The sequence below is a fragment of the Podarcis vaucheri genome (assembly GCF_965113315.1).
Source record: "Podarcis vaucheri genome assembly, chromosome: 14".
Taxonomy (NCBI): domain Eukaryota; kingdom Metazoa; phylum Chordata; class Lepidosauria; order Squamata; family Lacertidae; genus Podarcis; species Podarcis vaucheri.
Genome location: NC_138752.1, coordinates 28683978 through 28706593, shown reverse-complemented (window position 1 = coordinate 28706593; position 22616 = coordinate 28683978). Strand labels below are relative to the sequence as shown.

At 50.0% G+C, this 22616-nt stretch overlaps 1 protein-coding gene across 2 annotated transcripts in view; it reads right to left on the bottom strand.

Annotated features, from left to right (window-relative positions):
* Positions 1-22616, bottom strand: part of ADAMTS7 (ADAM metallopeptidase with thrombospondin type 1 motif 7) — a 79434-nt gene that overhangs the window by 54015 nt on the left and 2803 nt on the right. The window contains exons 1-8 of one of the 2 annotated variants that reach the window (XM_082198241.1): positions 20584-20740; positions 18200-18561; positions 13314-13512; positions 11555-11742; positions 10055-10138; positions 8014-8138; positions 6866-7015; positions 5727-5870 (exon numbers count right to left, since the gene is read on the bottom strand). In XM_082198241.1, the coding sequence (XP_082054367.1) occupies positions 5727-5870; positions 6866-7015; positions 8014-8138; positions 10055-10138; positions 11555-11742; positions 13314-13512; positions 18200-18561; positions 20584-20650 (1319 nt within the window). In that variant the 5' untranslated portion in view covers positions 20651-20740. Of the gene's footprint in view, positions 1-5726; positions 5871-6865; positions 7016-8013; positions 8139-10054; positions 10139-11554; positions 11743-13313; positions 13513-18199; positions 18574-20583; positions 20741-22616 lie in introns of those variants that run through there. The other variant, XM_082198242.1, reaches the window with a different exon arrangement.

The following is a 22616-nucleotide window of genomic DNA, read 5'->3' as shown; positions in this document are numbered from 1 at the left end:
GAGGAAGGGGCGGTGCGCAGACAGTTAATGGCTTGCAAGCAGGGAAGCAGATCTGTCCGTGAGTACTGGACTGAATTTACCATGCTGATTCACAGATTGGGGTGGGATTTATCGGCAGCACCCATTCAGATGCTATTTGAAGAAGGTCTTTCTTCAGCTGTGAAAGACGAGCTGGCCAGGAGCCCCAGGGCGGTGTCTATGGATCAGCTGACCAAATCTGCGCTGACCATTGGAGCGCGCCAGGAGGCAAGAGCCTTGGAGAGGCGGGAAGGGAGAGGGGAACGTTGGAAGGAGTTACGCATTCCAGACATTCCTGAGCCAGCTTTCCCGCCGGCAGAGCCGATGGAAATCGGAACAGCCCGCGCGCGCGCAGTTTCAAAGCCCAGTGAGGGGGCGAAGAAGGAGGGAAAGGGAGCCCGGAAATGCTATCTCTGCCAACAGCCAGGCCACTTTGCCAGAGTCTGCCCCCAGAGGAAGGAATGGCAAGGGATGGTGGGAACTGTTGAGGGGGAAGAGCAGGGAGAAACGGAGCAGGTAAAAGCCAACGCCTGGTTGCCATCAGGGCACTGCAGCCAGGCCAAAGAGCAGTGAAAGTGCCCCTTCCCCAAGTGCCAGTACCAGAAGCTCCTCGACCGGCTCTAGTGATTGAAGTGTCGCTAGAGCTGCAAAATGGACACCCCCTAAAAATAAAGGCACTGTTGGACTCAGGCAGCTCCTGCAATTTTATGAGCAAGGAGTTTGCTGCTGAACACCAGATACAGACTATCCCTTTAAGCAACCCCCTGCAGGTGACCACGATCGATGGCAGGGAACTGTTGGGAGGAGGAGTCAGCTTGCAGACCATCCCAATGATAATGAGGGTGGCAAGGCACACAGAACTGATAGCGTTTAATGTGGCCACCTTGGGAGGTGCTCCCATTATTTTGGGAATGAGCTGGCTAGCCCTACATGATCCGCTGGTGGGCTGGCATCAAAGAGTGGTTTCCTTCGGTTCCGCACATTGCTTAGAACACTGCAGGGGGGAAAAGGGGTCAGCAGGGGCCCAAGCCACCCTGGCAGGGACTGAAGTAGTGGAGAAGGGGAAGGTGCCACCACAGTATGCTGATCTCAGCGACGTGTTCAGCGAGAAGGAAGCTGACCAACTACCTCCGCATAGACCCTTTGATTGCCAGATCAATTTACTCCCTGGAGCACAGCTTCCTGTAGGCAAGTTGTATGCCATGTCAGACAGGGAAATGCAGGAGTTGCGAGCGTTCATTGACAAGAACCTGAAGAGGGGCTTCATCAGAGAGTCCAAGGCAGCGGGGGGTAGCCCAGTGTTTTTTGTGGACAAAAAAAACACGGACAAGCCGAGGCTGGTATGTGACTTTCGGGCCTTAAATGCAGTGACAGAGCCGGCGGCTTTTCCCATGCCCAGGATTGATGATATTTTGACCAGGGTGCGGAAGGGAAAGATTTTTACAAAGCTGGACCTAAGGGGGGCGTACAACCTGATACGTATAAGGAAAGGGGATGAATGGAAGACCACCATGTTCACCCCTTTGGGGGCATTTGAATACTTAGTTATGCCTTTTGGATTACAAACAGGCTCCGCGTGTTTTCAAGCTTTCATGAACCACGTACTGGGGCCTTTGCTCTACAAGAATTGCGTGGCCTTCTTAGATGACGTGTTGGTGTATTCGGAGAATGAGGAGCAACATGTGAGAGACGTCAGAGAAGTGTTGAGCAGGCTGCAAGCCAACCGACTGTGGGTGAAACTGGAGAAGTGTCAGTTTCATACCAAGGAGGTGGAATTCCTGGGGTACCGCTTGTCAGACAAAGGGTTGGCCATGGACCCCGGCAAGGTTCAAGCGGTGCTGGAATGGAAAACACCCAAGACCAAGAAGGATGTGCAGAGGTTCCTAGGGTTTGGAAACTTTTATCGTAAGTTCATCCGCAACTTCGCCCACCTGACGGCGCCCATCACGGACTGTCTCAGCAGCAAAAAGAAGTTTGTTTGGACGGGGGAGGCGGAGCGAGCGTTTGAGGAACTGAAAAGGGCCTTCGCCTCTGGCGAACAACTTCTACATGTGGATTTACAAAAAAAGCTGAGGGTCGAAACAGACGCGTCGGACCGAGCCATAGGGGCGGTGCTTCTTCTGCAGCCGGGGAAGGAGGGGTCGGAGTGGCGACCGTGTGCCTTCTTTTCGCGGAAGCTGAACAAGTCTGAGAGGAACTACACGGTGTACGACCGGGAACTTCTTGCAATTTATGAGGCCTTCCGGAGATGGAGGCACCTACTAATTGGTGCACAACAGAAGGTGCAAGTGTGCACGGACCATAAGAATCTAGAGTATTGGAGAACTGCGCGAGTGCTCAACTAACGGCAGTTGAGATGGGCCCAGGAGTTCTCCAAATTTAACTTTGAGATTTGTTACGTACCAGGCCCGGAGAACGTTAGGGCGGACGCTCTCTCACGCAAACCTGAATATTTGGAGGGAGAGGGTGTACCCGAAGAGACCCATGTCATTCCCGAGGACCGCTGGGTGTGTGGGGCGGCATTGGTGGGGCAAAGGGAACTGGTAGAGGGAACGGGGCAGGATGTATACGCCCAGGACAAACTCAGGAGTCTTAGGAGGGAGGGAGACAAACCCGGGGGTTTTGAGGAGAGAAATGGGGCGTTGTACTACAAGGGAGCGTTATACATACCTGAAGGGGAATTGAGGGAAAAGGTACTCAAGCAACTGCACGATAACCCCACAGCAGGGCATTTTGGGCAACACAAAACCATGTGGCTGGTTACCAGGGAATTCTGGTGGCCCAAGGTCAGGGAAGATGTGCGTGAATATGTGAGAGGGTGTGACCGTTGCCAACGAGCCAAGGGGGAGAGGCGGGCACCGGCAGGTTTATTAGAACCACTACCCACGCCGGAAAGACCGTGGGAGGCAGTGGCAATAGATTTTATGACTGATTTGCCCAGGTCCAAAGGGAAAACAGCCATTATGGTGGTGGTAGATCTGTTAACCAAGATGGCACACTTTATAGCCTGCTCACATGCGGTCACAGCAGAAGAAACCGCCAAATTGTTTGTGGAAAATGTGTTTAGGTTGCATGGCGCCCCCTTGAGGGTGGTTTCGGACCGAGGGAAACAATTTACTTCCAGGTTCTGGAGGAAGCTCATGAGCTTACTGCATGTAGAGGTTAATTTCTCTACTGCCCGTCATCCAGAGACCAACGGGCAGGCGGAAAGAGCTAATGGTGTCCTCCAGCAATATTTGAGGTGTTATGTTAATGACAGAGAGAATGATTGGGTGGAGAAGCTGGCGTTGGCAGAATTTGCTTACAACAATGCAGAGAACGTGTCCACGGGAATGAGCCCTTTTTTGGCCAATCACGGGTGTCATCCCCGAGCCTTCCCAGGGGGGGAGGGGGAGAACTGGAGCGTTCCAGCAGCAGAACAGTTCGTTGAAGAAATGGAAGCGATCCATCGCCAACTCCAACTTAATTTAAACCGGGCGAAGGAGGAATATAAGAGGCAGGCAGACAAAACCAGAAGGGAAGGGGAAAGCCTTAGGGTGGGAGACCAGGTGTGGCTGTCCACCCAAGGGTTACCATTTAAAGGAGGTTGTAAGAAGTTAAGACCCAAAAGACTGGGCCCATTTGAAGTCACGCAACAGGTCAACCCAGTGGCTTTCAGACTCCGGTTACCGAACCACATGAAGTTGCACCCAGTGTTCCACAGATCGTTGCTGTCACCGTATGTAGGGGACAGAGAGGGGAGGGTCAATAGGGGACCAGCGATGGAGGAAAAAGAACACAGCTACCATGCAGCGGAGATCCTAGATTCCAGGTGGAAAGGAGAGCAAGTAGAGTATTTGGTAATGTGGGAAGGGGAACCGGAGTCGGAAAACACCTGGGTCAGAGCAGAGGATGTAGATGACGAGGTTCTAATTGAAACTTTTCATCAGAGATTCCCTCGAAAACCCCAGCCAGTGGCGAGGTTCCGGAGGGAATACTTCGCCACCACAGACGAAGAAGAGGAGTTGGAGGGGTTCTCTGATTCCGAGGTGGAGGAGGATTCAGCGAGTCGGAACAAAGACCGATGGAGGGAGATGTTCGAGACGTCGGAAGATGAAGAGGATTCGTTTCGGGGTTTCAGCTCCTCACCGCCCAGAGGAGAGGGAGGGGGCGGGAGGGAAGGGGGCCCTGGAGGGGAGGTGGATGTCAGGGAACTGACATCAGAGGGAAAGGAGGTGATAGGGCTCCCAGAGACTGGGAGAGACTCAACAGCCAAGGCAGGGACCAGCAGGGGGAGCGCGGGGTCTCTGGAGGAGGATCTCAGGGATACTGAGAGAGATGCAGCAGCGCAGGCAGGAAGCAGGGGGGAGAAAGGGGTGAGAGACACGTCCAGTGAAAATAGTGGGGAGGTGTCAGAAGCAATTGCAGGGAGACCCATGCTTCGTCGGAAGCTGTCACGTCGTGAGTCCAGGAGACGTGTTTCCGTTAAGGAACTTCTTTGTTGGAGGCGTTTCCGCAAACAGCCACTGTCGGACTCTAACAGTGACTAGAGCAGACATGTCTGAGGAGCTCTGTCACACACAGAGGTTTGTGGGGCCGCACAAACTCTGAAAGGGCACCATTTTAAGCACAAGCAGCTAATCATCCCCTAATAGTAGGGTATAAATAGTAAAAATTACTATTGTTATTGTTGTTATTATTGAATAGGACGTCCTTATTTTCATCAGATAAATGTTGGAGGATATGGGATCAGGGTGAGGGGCAAATTTCTGCAGCGGGGTCCCTGCTTCAAGCCTCCTAGAACTGCCTCATCAGCATGAAAAGGAAACTTTTCGGCCACTGTGTGCTTCAAAGTTAAGCATTGAGAACCAAGAAAAGACAGATGGGCCTTCCGTTTCAAGAGAGTGGGGTGCAAGTTCTCCTACGTTCCATGAAACTTCAATGAAAACACAACTGAAGTCACCTGAAAGAAGATCTTGGAGCTCCCCAAATAATTTGCCCATGCACATGCACAGAAAATAGTAGATCCAAGTCTATTTTTCCCAGCCAGAACTTGCCAGAACTCAGTTCCAGCACCTCTGAAAAGGGCACCATTGCCATTATAAGAGTACAAGGGAGGTGTTCATGGTGAGTCCCTGCACCTCTTTTTCTAGAAACATAGCACTGAGCAGAACTACCTGAAAGGCAATGCACGGAGATCTGCCCTGGTCATTGCAATGCATCTTTCATTATTATTATTGTATGCTTATGGGATTATTGCATAATCTTCAAAACGGCATGGGTGTGAACGGGCACAGGTGTGACTATCATTTGCAGTGTGCCTTTCCTGCAGACGTCCATGGCTTGTGACTCAGTCGGTAGAGCACTAGACTCTTAGTCTCAGAGTTGAGGGTTCAAGCCCCACGTTAGGCAAGAGTCCTTAGACTAGAGGACCCTTGCGGTCTGTTCCAACTCTACAGTTCTATGATTCTATGGCTCATAATTCAAAAACCACCAAAAGCCTAAAGGGGCACTGACTGCAGGAGCCCTCTCTGCTGATGTCAGCACCCGAGAAGGTCTGTAGGGAAGGAGACGATTTTTCAGGTATTTGGGGCTTAAGTCGCTTCATTGACCCAAATGCCCCAATGCCTTGCCCCACCCCTCCAACACACACAGAGTGAACAATGACCCCTGCATCACAGCCATGGCTATCGAGAGCTATGCGAATGGTAATGGCCCCTCAGACTTACTCGAGGAAGCGGGTGATGTACTCCCTGCTGCAGTGGGACCAGGTGAGTGGCGAGGTGTCGTACAGGAGCTGTGGAGACATGATGAAAGGTCTTTTCCCAACTGGCTCACAGTCATTGCCGCTTCCGTCATGCTGAATCCCAAAACTGTAAGAGCACAGCCCCGCAAAGGGGGAGGTGAGCCACGCGCCCAGAGACACGACCGCAAAGGAGCTTCAGTGGGGCACCCCAAGATCCGGGACGGAAGCCAAATTCGCATCCACACACCCTGGGGCGGGAGTCTTCCCTCCCCGAGCCTTTGAGGGATCAGTCTTGACCAACTGAGTGCTCTCCAGAGGGGTTGAGACTACAATACCCATCAGCCCCAGCCAGCAGGGTCATGTGACACTGGGGCCATGCTGTCTGTGGGAAGAGGGAGGTAGTAGACTCTAAATCAGGGGTCGGCAAGGTTTACCGGCCATGGGCTGGATCACTTCCACGGAGATCGTCCGTGGGCCGGACTGGCGCAGCATGACGCCGGAAATTGCGTCTGTGCATGTCCACGGTGCCGGAAATTGCTTCTGCGCATGTCCAGATGCCGAAAATCACACCTGCACAGAAGCGCTTTTCAGTGTCTAGACGCGATTTCCAGTTTCTGTGTGTGCGCAGACACAATTTCTGGTGCCGCTCAGCAAGTCCCTGCGCTGCACCAGTTTAGTGCAGTGTGTGGGGGACTCGCCGAGCAGGCAGCTTGGTTCAGGGGCGGTTCGTGGGCCAGTAAAACGGTCTTTGTGGGCCGCATCCAGCCCGCGGACTGCATGTTGCCGACCCCTGCTCTAAATGCAGCATTCCCTGACCTGGTGACCTCCAGATGTTTTGGACTACAACTCCCATCAGCCCCAGCTCAAGCCCTCAAGCAGGATCTGGGCACAAGAGCCCTTTCTCCTCCTGTGTTCCGCAGCAACTGGCATTCAAAAGCATTGCTGCCTCCAACTACGAAGGCAGGACATGGCCATTGTGGCTAAGAGCCATCAATAGTCCTCCACAAATTTGTCAAACCCATTTTTTAAAGCACCTAGATTGGTGGCCATCACTTTATCCTGTGGGAGGGAGTTCCACAGTTTAGCTATGCATTGTGTGATCGAGTGCTGCCCCTTCAGTACCTGTGTCCAAGTTCGTGAGCCACAGTGAAGGCCAAAGGGAGCCCCGTGTCCTCGTTGATGTTGCAGCTCCTGTGAGGCTGGCACATGCCGGAGACGTGAGACAGGCCGAGAGTCTCACAGGGACGGTTCATGGCGGCACAGAGGTCTTTCCTTCCCCAGGCAGGCAGGAAACACACACATGAGGAAAAAGAGGCAGCAATCAGCCTGGTGTGTTTGCATAGAGGGCTGTGCAGAGGTTCTATCACATCCGCTGTTAATTGCATATTCATTCCAATCTAAGTAGATAACAGCCAGTGTAATGTAGCTGTTAGACCCGGGAGATCAGGGTTCGAATCCCCACTTGGCCAGGAAGCTCACTGGGTGACCTTGGTTCAATCCCTCCCCCTCAGCCGAAAGAATGTGGGAGGGTACTTGAATTGATAATGAAAAAATTAACACACTGCTTGTGTACTGTTTACTGCATATGAAACTTAATGTACCACTGGACAAGTTACTGTAGTTATATGTTGTTTTTGTATTTACATGAAAACCAATAAAAAATTTTTGGAGGGGGTGGGGTGGGGAAGACGAGCAGGAGAACCAATGATGATGATGATGATGATAATTATAATTATAATTTATCATCATCATCATTTATACCCCGCCCATCTGGCTGGGCTTCCCCAGCCACTCTGGGCAGCTTCCAACAAAATATTAAAATATTAAAAGATGCTACATATATGTATAAAATAAAATAAACAAACGAACCTGGTGCCCTCCAGATGTTCACAGAATTGTGGAGTTGGAAGGCACCCCAAGGGTTATCTAGTCCAACCCCCTAAAATGCAGGAATCCTGCCCACAGCCGTCCCTGGGTGGGCTTGAACCACCAACCTTCTGGTTAACAGCCAGATGCACAGACCCAATGCATCACACAGGCTTCATGTTGCATGATGCCTCTAGCTCTCTTTACCACCCCAATCGCTGGCTCTGCCAGCTGGGACCGAAGGGATCTAGAAACCTACGACATCAGTGGGGAACCACATGGGATGCCCTTGTTCGTAGCGCATGGACTTACCACTCAGAGACCTAAGAAAATGTTGGGCGGTTTATAAATGCCTTCAAAGAAATGCGTGGTAGCGCCAGTGCAGAGCCTGAGCAGAGCTATACCTTGTGAGCAGGACAGCCACGTCATGGTGCAGCGGATGGTCATCCCCCTTCACATTGATGGCCTTCTGCCATTTGCAGAAACTCCTCAAGGTGTTGTCTGCATGGTGAGTGATTTTCAGGTCGTCCTACAGAAATGGAGATGAGATACTTTGGTCCAACCCCACCTGTGCCCAGTTCTGGGCATCACTATTTAAGAAGGATGTTGACCAGCTGGAAGGTTTTGCAGAAGAGGAGGACCAGGATGATCAAGGGCCTGGAAGTCAAGCCTTATGAGGAACAGTTGAGGGAGATGGGTATGTTTAGTCTGGAGAAGAAGAGACTAAGAGGAGGTACGATAGCCATCTTCCAATATCGGAAGGGCTGCCCGCCACATGGAAGAGGGAGCAAGTTCTGCTGCTCCAGAGGGGAAGACTGGAACCAATGGATTCAAACGACAAGAAAGGAGATTCTGACTAAATATTAGGATAAAATTTCCGTTAGCAAAAGTGGAACAGACTCCCTCGGAAGGTGGTGGACTCTCTCCATCAGTGGGGGTTTTTAAGCAGAGGTTGGCTGGCCATCTGTCAGGGATCCTTTAGCTGTGACTCCTGCACTGCAGAGTGTTGGTCTACATGACCCTTGAGGTCCCTTTCAACTCTTCAATTCTATGATTCTATGCTTTGCGCTGTATTCCTGTTTAGCATTCCATCAAGACATACTTTGGGGGCATTCCCATTACTCTGTGTCCTCCACCTTATTATTTAAGGTAAAGGTAAAGGGACCCCTGACCATTAGGTCCAGTCGTGGCCGACTCTGGGGTTGCGGCGCTCATCTCGCTTTATTGGCTGAGAGAGCCGGCGTTTGTCTGCAGACAGCTTCCAGGTCATGTGGCCAGCATGACTAAGCGCTTCTGGCGAACCAGAGCAGCGCACGGAAACGCCGTTTACCTTCCCTATTTATCTACTTGCACTTTGACGTGCTTTCGAACTGCTAGGTTGGCAGGAGCAGGGACCGAGCAACAGGAGCTCACCCCGTCGCGGGGATTCGAACCGCCAACCTTCTGATTGGCAAGTCCTAGGCTCTGTGGTTTAACCCACAGTTCCACCTGCGTCCCAGCACTCTGTGTCCTCCACCTTATTATTTACAAAGCTCCTAATAGGGTCAGATACTAAACAGGCCTTTGCCAAGCAGCTGCACTCTTCAGACATTTTGGACTATGATTTCCAGCAGCCCCGGCCAGCGTTTCAAGAGATCCTGGGCCTCGTGTATCGCATCACTGATGTGCCTATTGGTGTCATTGCCCTGAGCATCATCTCTTGCCGTTGGTCCAGCCCTGCCTTGAAGATTCCCCCTCCCCAATAATTGCATGCATAAGCACGCAATACAAGCACCTAACATCTCCTCCCAACACACCCCAGCAGCCTAATCTGCACAGAAATGCACACACCCATAGACAAATTAGAAGACTCGTGCATGAAGGACCCTCACCGCTGCAAACCACCGCCTTCCTAGAAACACTTCCTGCCTTTCACAGAGGCAGTGCTAGGCTGACAGGGGAAGCCTGAAAAAGCCACTGAAATTGCTTCAGGGAGAAATTGCTATGTGGTCTGTGGGTTGTGTAGAGAGGCATCTAAATTCCCAGAGGCCTGTTCAACCTAATTGCAGAAAGTTGCTCCTATATCCTGTGATGTGCTGGCAGGAACAGAAGGTGTACTAGCTAACCTCTGAATCATAGAACTGTAGAGACAAGAGGGACCCAAACGGTCATCTAGTCCTACCCCCTGCAATGTAGAATTCACAGCTAAATGCTTCTGTTATTATTATATTTCTTTATATACCACATTTTCCCCAGACTAGAACTCAAGGCAGCTTACACAAATAAAAAACGATGCAGATAAAATGCAAAAAGCTAAAAGCGTATAGAATGCAATTGTTAAAAAGTAATTAAACTAAAATAATAATAATAATAATAATAATAATAATAATAATAATAATAAACACCTGAATCAATTAAAATACAGATAATGAAAACAGCACAGCAGTATTAAAAGCCTCTTTGTACCTCTTCTTCTTCCAGGAAGATAAGGCGCACAATGGAAACATGGATAGGGTTCCCAATGCTGGCATCGTGGAACATTCCGGCCACCTGCGCCAAAGGAGAAACAGAGCTGATGAAGGCTCAGGGGGTGGAGGGTGGGAAGGCCCCGCTATCACCACACTCCCTTTGTAACTCGCACTCATTCATTGGATTTACATCCCATCTTTTTCTCCAAGCAATACATGCTTCTCCCCCTCCTCATTCAAACCCCTGTGAGGTAGGCTGGACGGAGAAAGGCAGTGGCTGGCCCAAGGTCACCCAGTTAGCTTCATAGCCAAGTGGGGATTTGAACCCTGGTCTCTCAGGTCCTAGTCTGGCATTCTAACCACCATGCTACACTTGGTCCTCAGAAGATCAAGGCTGGTGTTCAACGCAAGTCCTGTTCAGAGCAGACCCACTGAAGCTGATGAACCCGACATAGGCCTCATCCATGCTTCCGTCTGCCCCACTGCTTTCCTCTGGGGAAAGCGGCAGTTTGGCGCTGAATTGGAATAAACAGCAATAGGATTTACACAGATTGCCTTTTCTTCTGATTTAGAGTTAAGAAGTGATAAAAATTTCACACACAGTTACAGTCATACCTTGGAAGTCAAACGGAATCTGTTCCGTAAGTCTGTTCGACTTCCAAAATGTTCAGAAACCAAAGCATGGCTTCTGATTGGCTGCAGGAAGCTCCTGAAGCTGCAGAAGCCCCATTGGACATTCAGCTTCCAAAAGAACGTTCGAAAACCAGAACACTCCAGGTTTCGATTGTTTGATCATTCGGGAGCCAATTTGTTCAGGAGCCAAGGTGTTTGAGATCCAAGGTACAACTGTACCTATAACAATGTTACATTAATATGAATGTTACTAATATATAGAAATCAGTATCAATTCATTTTTCTTCTGACACACTCTCCCTCACAGTCTCTGGGTTCTCGCCCAAGGTCCAACAAACTCTCAGTTCACCCACAAAAGTCTCACAACAGCAGAGATCACCCTAGTCTCTCACTCTAGACCTGTTACTATCTTCTTTAGTGGGTTCTGCAAACCACTACAGTGGATGCTCGGGTTGTGAATGTGATCTGTGCAGGAGGCACGTTTGCAACCCACAGCGTTCGCAACCCTCAGTGCCGTGTCTGTGCATGCGTGGGTTGCGATTTGGCTCTTCTGCGCATATGCAAAGTGCAATTTAGCGCATCTGCGCATGCGCCGAAACCCGGAAGTAACCTGTTCCGGTACTTCCAGGTTCGTTGTGGTGCGCAACCCGAAAATGCACAACCTGAAGCGTCTGTAAGCCAAGGTATGACTGTATTCTGAATAATACTTTTTATGGGGTAGGGGGCATTAGGGATGAGTTTATGGGACCAAAGAGGAATTGGCCTGGAAACGTTTGGAAACCACTGGTCTAGTCTAGTGCACTGAACAGCTTTCCCCACCCAGAACAAAGACCGGTTCTTTCTCTCCCACCCCTGAAGGACTCACCATGTTCATGACTGTCAGGACGTACTTCTCGACGTTCTCGCTGCCGTGATACTTGACCATCTTGGTGTCGGCCACCACCAGGGTCTCTACCCACTTCTCCTTGCTGACAGAGCGCTGCTTGATCCGTCGCTTCCTCCGCCGCTTCTCCTCCCACTTCTCTCTCTGCTTCTCAGAGGTCTCGAGGCTTTCTTGGAGGTTGAGAGGAGAAGATGAGAGGATGCCTGGGACCCTCTGCTGCTACTGCTCTACAAGCTGGTCAGCCTTGAAGCAACTGGGTCCCTTCAACAGGGGTATGGGTCCATCTGTGCCCTACAGATGTGGTTGGACTCCATCTCCCACCACCACTCATGACCACGGAGGGCAGCAGGCTTGGGAAGGCTGATGTCACTCAAGGATGGGGAACCTGAAGTTCTCCAGATGTTCTTCAGCTTCCACTCCTAACACTGCCAATTGACCATGCTGGTTTGGACTGGTGGAAGCTGATGTCCAACAGGCTTCCAACCCCTGGATCTATACCATCTTCCCACTCAAATAATGGGATCCAAAATACCTCTTTCCTTTGCCACAAGGATGCATGCCCACCACCCAACTTTGATTCTTCAGGCAAGTTTTTGCTGTAGTCCAGGGGTGGGAAAACTTTGGCTCTCCAGATGTTACTGAGCTACAACTTCCAGCAGCCAGCTTAGTCCAACTGCAGGGGCGATGGGAGTTGTAGTTCAGAAAAGCTTCTGAAGCCATGTTTTGAATGGCGGGGGGGGGGATCCTAAAAGCAACAGGGGCAAACTCTCACCCCCAAGCGAGGCTGCCTTCAGATGGAAAGTGTTTACTGTAGTGGTACAGTATCCGTGGCTAATCAGTGTCTCGACTCAAAGTGAAATCTACAAATTAGATCCTCCCAGACAAGATGGGAGGCCCAAAGTGCAATCAAAACCCACCGAGAACATCCCCCAATTTGCTCCAGAGACTTTTTTCCTCCAGCAGCAACATAGATGGAGATTTTTAGGAGCTGCATGGCACGAAAGAAAACCTTGCCCTTTGGGGAATGCCCAGTCAGGGCTGCACCATCTCGCACACAATCCCCGCTCTCTCTTCCAGCCTTTGAACTGCGGTCACGGTCAATTAGGCAGCTGGAAAGTGAACTTTGGAAACAACTCCCCTACAAAAATGCAGAAAATGCTCTTCTGAATTGTGTCCAAAAGATTTTGGACAGCCTTCCCCAACTGGTGCCCTCCAGATGTTTTGGACTACAACCCCCACCTGCCCCAGCCAGCACAAACATATTTTTTCTGCTTTTTTTTTTTGTAGGTGCATTCTTTCTAAAGTTCTCTTTTCATTCATGCTGGCTGGGGCTGATGGGAGTTGTAGTCCAAAACATCTGGAAGGTACCAGGTCAGGAAAGTCTGTATTTAGAGCTCCGAAGGTCAAAACCAGCCCTGGTCTGCTTAGCAGAGCCATAGCTGAAAACATGTTCCCAGGAATTTCCATTAAGAAGCATGGATTCAACATTTCTCTGGATAAAAAGTCCCCCGCTACAGACTTGATTCTGCTTTTCTCACCCACGACTGCTGTTCACATTGACACGCACATTCATGTGAGCAGCATTCATGCCGTTAATGTCACATCTAGGCGACATATAATGTGAATTTTCGAATAACAACGTCAGCATGCAATCTCGGGGAGGAAAGTAAGCAAGCTAACACATTAGGAAGCTTCCTTCAGCCAACAAATAATTTGTGAACCAGGAGGAGGGGGGAGTTACCTTGGACCCCGCACATCCTGACAACGGCAGACTGCTTCCTGTCTTGTTTCGTGCTCACGACCGAAATAAACTCTTCGGCTTCATAATCTGGGACGTGGCGTCTATATATCCTGTGGGGATGGGCCGCCTTCTCCCTGGAGTTGCTCTCAGGCAGTGGCTCAATAAAGAAGTCTTCATTAGCCAGCCGGAAGACTCCTTTCTGGAGATGACAAGAGTCATCATCACTACCGTACATCAGTTTCCAAGTCTTAAGAGTTTGCAGATGTGGTTGCAAATAACATAAGAACATAAGAAGAGCCTGCTGGATGAAGCCAATGACCTATCTAGTCCAGGAACCTGTTATATAATAAATAAATAAACCTGACTATAATAAAACCTTTCAGGATTGGGCCATCACTGAGCGTGGAATGAGACTCCCAACATCAGTGGTCTCAGAATCTAATGCGTGTTGCACATGATCTCTTCTGCAAAGCTTTCCAGGGCACGGCATGCAGGAGTCTTGTTTGTTTCCTTTAATCACAATATCTAAGAATAAAACATTACTTTTTTAAAAAAAGAAAAAAGAACCTGCAAAGGAGATGAGACTTATAATTACCTTTACTCGTATAGAATCATAGAATCATAGAATCATAGAATCATAGAGTTGGAAGAGACCACAAGGGCCATCGAGTCCAACCCCCTGCCAAGCAGGAATCACCATCAGAGCACTCCTGACATATGGTTGTTAAGATTAAAAATAAACAAGATGAGCTTGAGCTCTTGGTACAGCAAACTAAATATGACATAATAGGCATCACTGAAACCTGGTGGGATAAGTCCCACGATTGGAATGTAATAATGGGGGGATACAATCTATTTCAGAGAAACAGACCAGACAAGAAAGGAGGAGGAGTGGCGTTATATGTCAGGGATGTGTATACCTGTGAAGAGATCCAAGATTTAGATCCTCAAAGCCAAAGTGAGAGCATTTGGGTCAAAATTAAGGGAGAGAAGAATAACAGAGACCTCATTGTGGGAGTTTACTATAGATCCCCAAGCCAAACGGAGGACATAGATGATGCCTTCCTGGAACAGATGGCCAAGCATGCAAAAGGAAGGGAGATAGTAGTAATGGGGGACTTCAATTACCCGGACATTTGTTGGACGTCAAACTCAGCCAAGAGCATAAGGTCAAACAGATTCCTCACTGGCCTTGCAGACAACTTCATTGTCCAGAAAATGGGAGAAGCAACAAGAGGAACAGCCATTTTAGATCTGGTCCTAACCAATGTTGATGACCTGGTTAGTGGGGTAGAAGTGGAAGGATCATTAAGCGCGAGTGATCATGCTCTTCTGAAGTTTACTATACAGCGGAAAGGAGCAGCCAAGCATACTAGGACTCAATTTCTTGACTTTAAGAAAGCCGACTTCATAAAACTTAGGGAAGTGCTGGGTGAGATCCCATGGACAACAATACTAAAAGGAAAGGGAGTTCATGATGGCTGGGAGTTTGTTAAGAGGGAGATACTAAAAGCACAACGTCAGGCAATACCAATGAGACGGAAACATGGAAGGTGCCTAAAGAAGCCAGGGTGGCTATCTAAAGAACTTTTAACTGAATTAAGATTAAAAAAGGATGTGTACAAAAAATGGAAAAGGGGGGAAACCACCAAAGAGGAATTCAAACAAATAGCCAGCACGTGTAGACACAAAGTCAGAAAAGCTAAAGCACAGAATGAACTCAGGCTTGCTAGAGAGGTTAAAAGCAACAAAAAAGGCTTTTATGGGTATGTTCGTAGCAAAAGGAAGAACAAAGAAACAATGGGGTCACTCAGAGGAGAAGATGGTGAAATGCAAACAGGGGACACAGAAAGGGCTGAACTCCTCAATGCCTTCTTTGCCTCAGTCTTCTCCGATAAAGAAAACAATGCCCGACCTGAAGAATTTGGAGCAAATGATTCAGCAAAGGAAACACAGCCCAGAATAACTAAGGAGATAGTACAAGAATATTTGGCTAGTTTAGATGTATTCAAGTCTCCAGGGCCAGATGAACTGCATCCAAGAGTATTAAAAGAACTGGCAGATGTGATCTCAGAACCACTGGCAGTCATCTTTGAGAATTCCTGGAGAACAGGCGAAGTCCCGGCAGACTGGAGGAGGGCAAATGTTGTCCCTATTTTCAAAAAGGGGGAAAGAGAGGACCCAAATAATTACCGCCCAGTCAGTCTGACATCAATAGCAGGGAAGATTCTGGAGCAGATCATTAAGCAAACAGTCTGTGAGCACCTAGAAAGGAATGCTGTGATCACCAATAGTCAGCATGGATTTCTGAAAAATAAGTCATGTCAGACTAACTTGATCTCGTTTTTTGACAGAATTACAAGCCTGGTAGATGAAGGGAACGCAGTGGATGTAGCCTACCTTGATTTCAGCAAGGCATTTGACAAGGTGCCCCATGATATTCTTGTAAAGAAGCTGGTCAAATGCGGTCTTGACTATGCTACCACTCAGTGGATTTGTAACTGGCTGACTGACCGAACCCAAAGGGTGCTCATCAATGGTTCCTCTTCATCCTGGAGAAGAGTGACTAGTGGGGTGCCACAGGGTTCTGTCTTGGGCCCGGTCTTATTCAACATCTTTATCAACGACTTGGATGATGGACTCAAGGGCATCCTGATCAAATTTGCAGATGACACCAAACTGGGAGGGGTGGCTAACACCCCAGAGGACAGGATCACACTTCAAAACGACCTTGACAGATTAGAGAACTGGGCAAAAATAAACAAGATGAATTTTAACAGGGAGAAATGTAAAGTATTGCACTTGGGCAAAAAAAATGAGAGGCACAAATACAAGATGGGTGACACCTGGCTTGAGAGCAGTACATGTGAAAAGGATCTAGGAGTCTTGGTTGACCACAAACTTGACATGAGCCAACAGTGTGACGCGGCAGCTAAAAAAGCCAATGCAATTCTGGGCTGCATCAATAGGAGTATAGCATCTAGATCAAGGGAAGTAATAGTGCCACTGTATTCTGCTCTGGTCAGACCACACCTGGAGTACTGTGTCCAGTTCTGGGCACCACAATTCAAGAAGGACACTGACAAACTGGAACGTGTCCAGAGGAGGGCAACCAAAATGGTCAAAGGCCTGGAAACGATGCCTTATGAGGAACGGCTAAGGGAGCTGGGCATGTTTAGCCTGGAGAAGAGGAGGTTAAGGGGTGATATGATAGCCATGTTCAAATATATAAAAGGATGTCACATGGAGGAGGGAGAAAGGTTGTTTTCTGCTGCTCCGGAGAAGCGGACACGGAGCAATGGATCCAAACTACAAGAAAGAAGATTCCACCTAAACATTAGGAAGAACTTCCTGACAGTGAGAGCTGTTCGACAGTGGAATTTGCTGCCAAGGAGTGTGGTGGAGTCTCCTACTTTGGAGGTCTTTAAGCAGAGGCTTGACAAACAACAACAATTGCCAAACCAGATGTTGTACAAAAACATAACAAAAGAGGGATGTTGCACTGAAGGTCAGCGGCATTTATAACTTGCCATTAAGGAAGTTTCCAACTCTACAATGCATCAAAGCCACCAGGTCAGTTTTTAAGCCAGGCTTCCCCAACCTGGTGCCCTCCAGGTGTCTTGGACTACAACTCCCATCAGTCGCAGTCATGATGAGAACACAGCCATGCTGGCTGGGGCTAATGATGTTGAGTTGATGGGAGCTGTGGTCCAAAACACCTGGAAGGCACCAGGTTGGTGAAGACATTAGAATCACAGAATTGTAGAGTTGGAAGGGACCCCAAGGGTCATCTAGTCCAACCCTCTACAGTGCAGGAATCTCAGCTAAAGCATCCATGACAGATGGCCATCCAACCTCTGCTTATAAACCTCCAAGGGAGGAGAGTCCACAACCTCCAGAGGGAGACTGTTCCACTGTCGAACAGCTCTTACTGTCAGAAGGTTTTCCCCTATGTTTAGTTGGACTCTCCTTTCTTGTAACTTGAAGCCATTGGTTCAAGACCTGCCCTCCAGTGTAGGAGAAAACAGCCCTTGAGATATTTGAAGATGGCTATTGCAGGTGATGGCTATTGCAGGGGGTAGGGACGCAGGTAGCGCTGTGGGTTAAACCACTGAACCTAGGGCTTGCTGATCAGAAGGTCGGCGGTTCGAATCTCTGTGATGGGGTGAGCTCCCGTTGCTTGGCCCCTGCTCCTGCCAACCTAGCAGTTCAAAAGCACATCAAAGTATACCTGAAGGAGCGTCTCCACCCCCATCGTTCTGCCCGGACACTGAGGTCCAGCGCCGAGGGCCTTCTGGCGGTTCCCTCATTGCGAGAAGCGAAGCTACAGGGAACCAGGCAGAGGGCCTTTTCGGTGGTGGCGCCCGCCCTGTGGAATGCCCTCCCATCGGATGTCAAGGTGATGGAAAACTACCTGACATTCAGAAAACATCTTAAGGCGGCCCTATTCAGGGAAGCTTTTAATGTATGATATTTTAGTGTTTTTTGGTTTCTGTGGAAGCCGCCCAGAGTGGCTGGGGAGACCCAGCCAGATGGGCGGGGTATAAATAATAAATTATTATTATTATTATTATTATTATTATAAAGTGCAAGTAGATAAATAGGTACCACTCTGGTGTGAAGTTAAACGGCGTTTCCGTGTGCTGCTCTGGTTCGCCAGAAGCGGCTTAGTCATGCTGGTCACATGTACGCCGGCTCCCTCGGCCAATAAAGCGAGATGAGCACCACAACCCCAGAGTCGGCCACGACTGGACCTAATGGTCAGGGGTCCCTTTACCTTTATTGTAGGGGGTTGGACTAGATGACCCACTGGGTCCCCTTCAACTCTGCAATTCTACGATCCGATGGTTCTACGTCTTAAGATGCAAAGAGTCCATAATGCTTACCAGCCCATCACAGGTGCTTAGAGCAGCCAATCCACTTTCTTGTTCCTGGTTCTGAACGGACCCGATCATATGACACAAGTTCTGCTTGTAAGCCTGGATCTTGGCGTGGGCGATGCCTCCAAACCGTCTCTCACTGACGAAGCCGGGAGCCAGGAGGCGGCTGTTCAGGCTCAGGTTGAACATCAACTCCTGCCCTCGGTGGTACAGCTTGTAGAAAGCAAGCGGGCGATTCCTCGAGGAGATGGCCCTTTTGTACAGCGAGCGGTAGGACAGGTTGTAAGAGAGGAAAAAGCCTCGCTCGTCCACCTTGACGGGGTGAACGACATCATAGCCAGGATCTTGTGCGTCGGCAGATCCAACCCCTGCAGGAAATACTTTGGAATGACCATCCGGAAAGAGGAAGGGCCAGTCCCTCAAAGGCGGCAACAAGGCACCTTCCAGGTGTTTTAGACCAGAAGCTGGTCAGCAATAACTCACAAAGTGTCAGTGAACTCTTTATTCAAAGAAACAACCCAGCTCAGGCCTATTTAGCACCGCAACTCTTCCCAGCAGATCTTGCCCCAATGAGGCAGTTGTGAGGCCAGTGTTAGAAACTGAGATATAAAAGCTAGGAGCCAAGTAGCACCTTAAACCTGGGTTATGGTCGCCACAAGGATATGCCTAGGCACATTTTTTCCTACAAGGTTATGAAGCTGAAGGAAGATGTGCTGGACTCGTCAGCAGGGTCACGCCAAGGTGCCAAAGGCGATGGCACTCGAGGCTCATGGAGAAGGAACGGTCGGGGAGTCTGACTGTCAGGAGCCTTCTCTGCCCCTTAACATTGGGGTCCCTTGCCCAGAGATTTTGAGAGGCCCCTGGAGTTGGCACACCTGACCCTTGGGGTCCCTTCCAGCTCTACAGTTTTATTGTTCTACTAAGCTGGAATTGAAGAGTCGGACACGACTAAATGACTAAACAACAACAAGCTGGAATCTGTGCTTTCCAAAGCTTTATCACCTAAGCGCTGGCTGGCAGACAGCACCTGAGAGTGCAGGTAGACAAATCTCCAGTTTCCTCCGCTCTGTCCTCCAGAGGCCAAGAGCGGGAGGTGATCCTGGCTGCTGGGTCAGGCCAAAGGGGACCCAACTAGTCCAGCATCCTGTTCTCTAAGTGGCCAACCAGGTGCCCCATGGCAAAGCCCTCAGGTGGGACCTGAGCACAACAGCACTCTCCCCTCCTGCAGTTTCCAGTCTCTGGCGTTCAACATCATGCTGCCTGAGCTAGTATATACTTTGGCCCTTGTGGCCAGTAACTACTGAAAGCGCTATCTTTCATGAATGTCTTTCATCCTTTTTTAAAGGCTACTAGCCATGATGCCTATACCACCTGCAGGGAGTTGCAGGTGGGCAGAGTGCTCTTGCACTCAGGTGCTGCTCGCGGGGTTTCCCTTTGGGGCATCTGGTTGGCCACTGTGAGAAGGGGGTGCAGAACTAGATGGGCCAGTGGTCTGATCCTGCAGCCAGGCTCTTCCTTCTGTTTTAAAAGCCATTGGTTTGACTTCGGAAGCCCTGGAAGTGCACTCCATTGTCTCATGAGACAGAGGGATGCCAGCCGAAAGCCATCCAACTTGGTGGCTGTCACTGCCTCCTGCGGGAGTGAATTTCACAATTCAACTCTGCACTGCGTGAAGAACTCCTTTCTTTTCTCTGTCCTGAATCTTCCAACATTCAGCATCACTGGGTGACCGTGAGTTCCAATGTTAGAAGGCGGGGAGAAGAACTTTTCTCTATCCACTTTCTCAACTGGGACTCCAGAAAAGCTGAGATAGATCCCTCTGTTCTTCCGAGAAGGCCCAGCGGGTGCTACAAAATAAATGAATAAAAACAGGCTGCCGGATGCCAGGAGGAGAGCCTCCCAGCTCCCCACCACCACCACCACAATCTTGCCACAAATATTTCCAAGGAGACAATAGATTGGGGGGGGGGGGGACGCTGCTCCAAGCAGCCTTTTGCCCAGATTCAGTCCACAAACATCCAAAGCACCCACTGAAGTCTAGATGGCAGGCAGTGATCTTTTTAAAGGAATGCATAGAAGTTTGTTGCTGCTGCTGCTGCTGCTGCTGCTGCTGCTGCTGCTGCAAGAAGCTGCAACTTGAGCCGGGACCCCCGACTTGCCCCCGCCCCGCCACCCCCACCCCCAATTTGGCACCGTCTCCTCCTGCACCTTTGCCTCCGCCGGCCCTTCTGGAAAAGGCACTCTGTGCATGCTCCGAGCACCCTAGCTTTGCATCCCTCCCCATGCAATAGGAACTATTCCCTGCCAGGAGCCGGGGACTGCAGGCGAAGCCTCCAAGGGAGAAAGCAGGCGGCACAGTCCGACTCCCCACCCCGCTCCGCAGCACCCACCTGGCTTCTCGGTGCTGCCCCCCCGGCGGGCCAGGAGGGCGGCCACCAGGAGCAGCGGGAGGGCCATGCTGGGCAGGCGGCGGCGGCCGGGGGGCGTCCTCAGGCTGCTGGCGGGGGGCGCCCGGCCGCCTGCTCCTCCATGCCCTGGGCTCCCGGCTTCGCGCCCTGGCCGGAGGCAGCAGCTGCACGACGCGAACGCGCTCGCCGCCGCCGCTTCTCCTGCCCCCACGGCGGGCAGCCTGGCCGGCGGGACAGCCCTGCGACGCCGCCTGCTGGAGACCAGCCGGAACTGCGCCGCCGCGTGGCAGAAGCGAGGTCTTGCAGCTCCGCTGCAGCCAGCGTCGCCCCTTGACCTTGTCGCTGTCCATCAGCTGGGAACCCACCTTGCAGGGATGTTGTGCAGGTAAAGTGAAGAGGGAGGAGAACCACGCACGTCGCTGGCTTGGAGGAGCGGGCAGCGGGGGAAGAATGCTTCTTCCCATAATAAATGTTGTTGTTGTTGTTACTTTTGTTAACCTATTTTTCGGCCACTTATGTTCCCAGGGCGGGTTAAAGCATATTTAATTATTTTTTTTAAAGAACACAACTTCCATGCATAAAAATAGGGTGTGTCCTTGAAACATACACCTTGAGTTTGAAAGATGTGCATCTTCTCCAAATGCTGTATAATGAAGGCGCCAGATGTCCCACTGCTGGGAGGGAGTTCCAAAGCTTAGGTGATTCCACAGAGAAGGCCCTCTGCTGGGCTGCCAACCCCCCCACCACCTCCCCCAAGCCTCTGAGGGCATAGGAAAACCCAGAGGAGCCACTCTGCCAATTTCGGCACTGCAGATAGTCTTTGGGGAAGCAGGGTGGTCTCCCAGATGTTTAGGGCTTGGGTTTACAGAAATAAAGAAGCCCAGAAGGGTCCCTGATATTCAAGCACCAGGCCTACTGGGAGCAGTAAGAAGACTCTTGATTCAAAGTTGTGCAAATCCAGGTCTTGCCTTTCTGACTGTGGAGATCCCTTGAGCTTTGCTCACAGGTAAAGCACAATTCCTGCTCCCCTCTCCAGGCAGAGGTGACCCAACAGGCCAACCAAGGCCAGTGCCAGAAAAGGGCCTGAAGCCAGACTGAAATGGATCTGGTTAATCTGCCTCGTACATCCTATCGTTTTGTTTTTCAGTAATCTGTTTAATCTGAATGCATCTTGCCTTTCAGTCCTCCAAGACAGCTGATGTAAGATAATGCAAAATTTGAATATCCCATAGAAATAACTAACATTAGATTGGAACCTGATAGAAATCAGCCTTCAATAAACTGCTGCTCTCCAGATGTTTTGGACTACAACTCCCACCGTCCAGTGTGCTAAAAGGGCTGTTGGGCGTTGCAGGCTGACACACCTGGAGAGTCTCAGATTGGGGAAGACTGCCTGACATGCCAAACTATAGCTGGGGAAGCTTACCTATGGTTTGGCTCAATGTCTGAACTGATCAAGCATGCTTTGCAGCAACAATCAGATACAGACACCAGGCTTGCACTAAATAGAATGCAGAACAATGCCTGGCTTGACAAATAGGTATCTGTGGCTCAGTGGGTCAGTATGTCTGATTGTTAACCAGACAGTTGGTGGTTCGAGGCCACCCAGGGACGGCTGTGGGTGGGATTCCTACATTGCAGGGGTTGGACTAGATGGCCCTTGGGGTACCTTTCAACTCTACAATTCTACGAAACCATAACTATGGCTGTAGCTTTGCCTCCAGAGACGGAGGTGCAATGGAAACAGGGAGTGCTGAGCATTTGGAACACCAAAGCAGTCAGCAGTGATAAAATGTGGTTTGCCTGTCCATTCGGAAGCTGGAAACACTTGGGTATTGTGTCCAGTTATTTAAATCAGTCTCACACACTGCATTGGGTTCCCAATGGCACCTGGATTACTTTATTCTATTGGAAATAGAACTCCTGGCCTGATCTGGGAAGGCAGTTTCAATGTTCTCATAGGCTATAATTCCCTGCCCATTATTATATTATTTTCTGCTTACGGAGTCCATCAT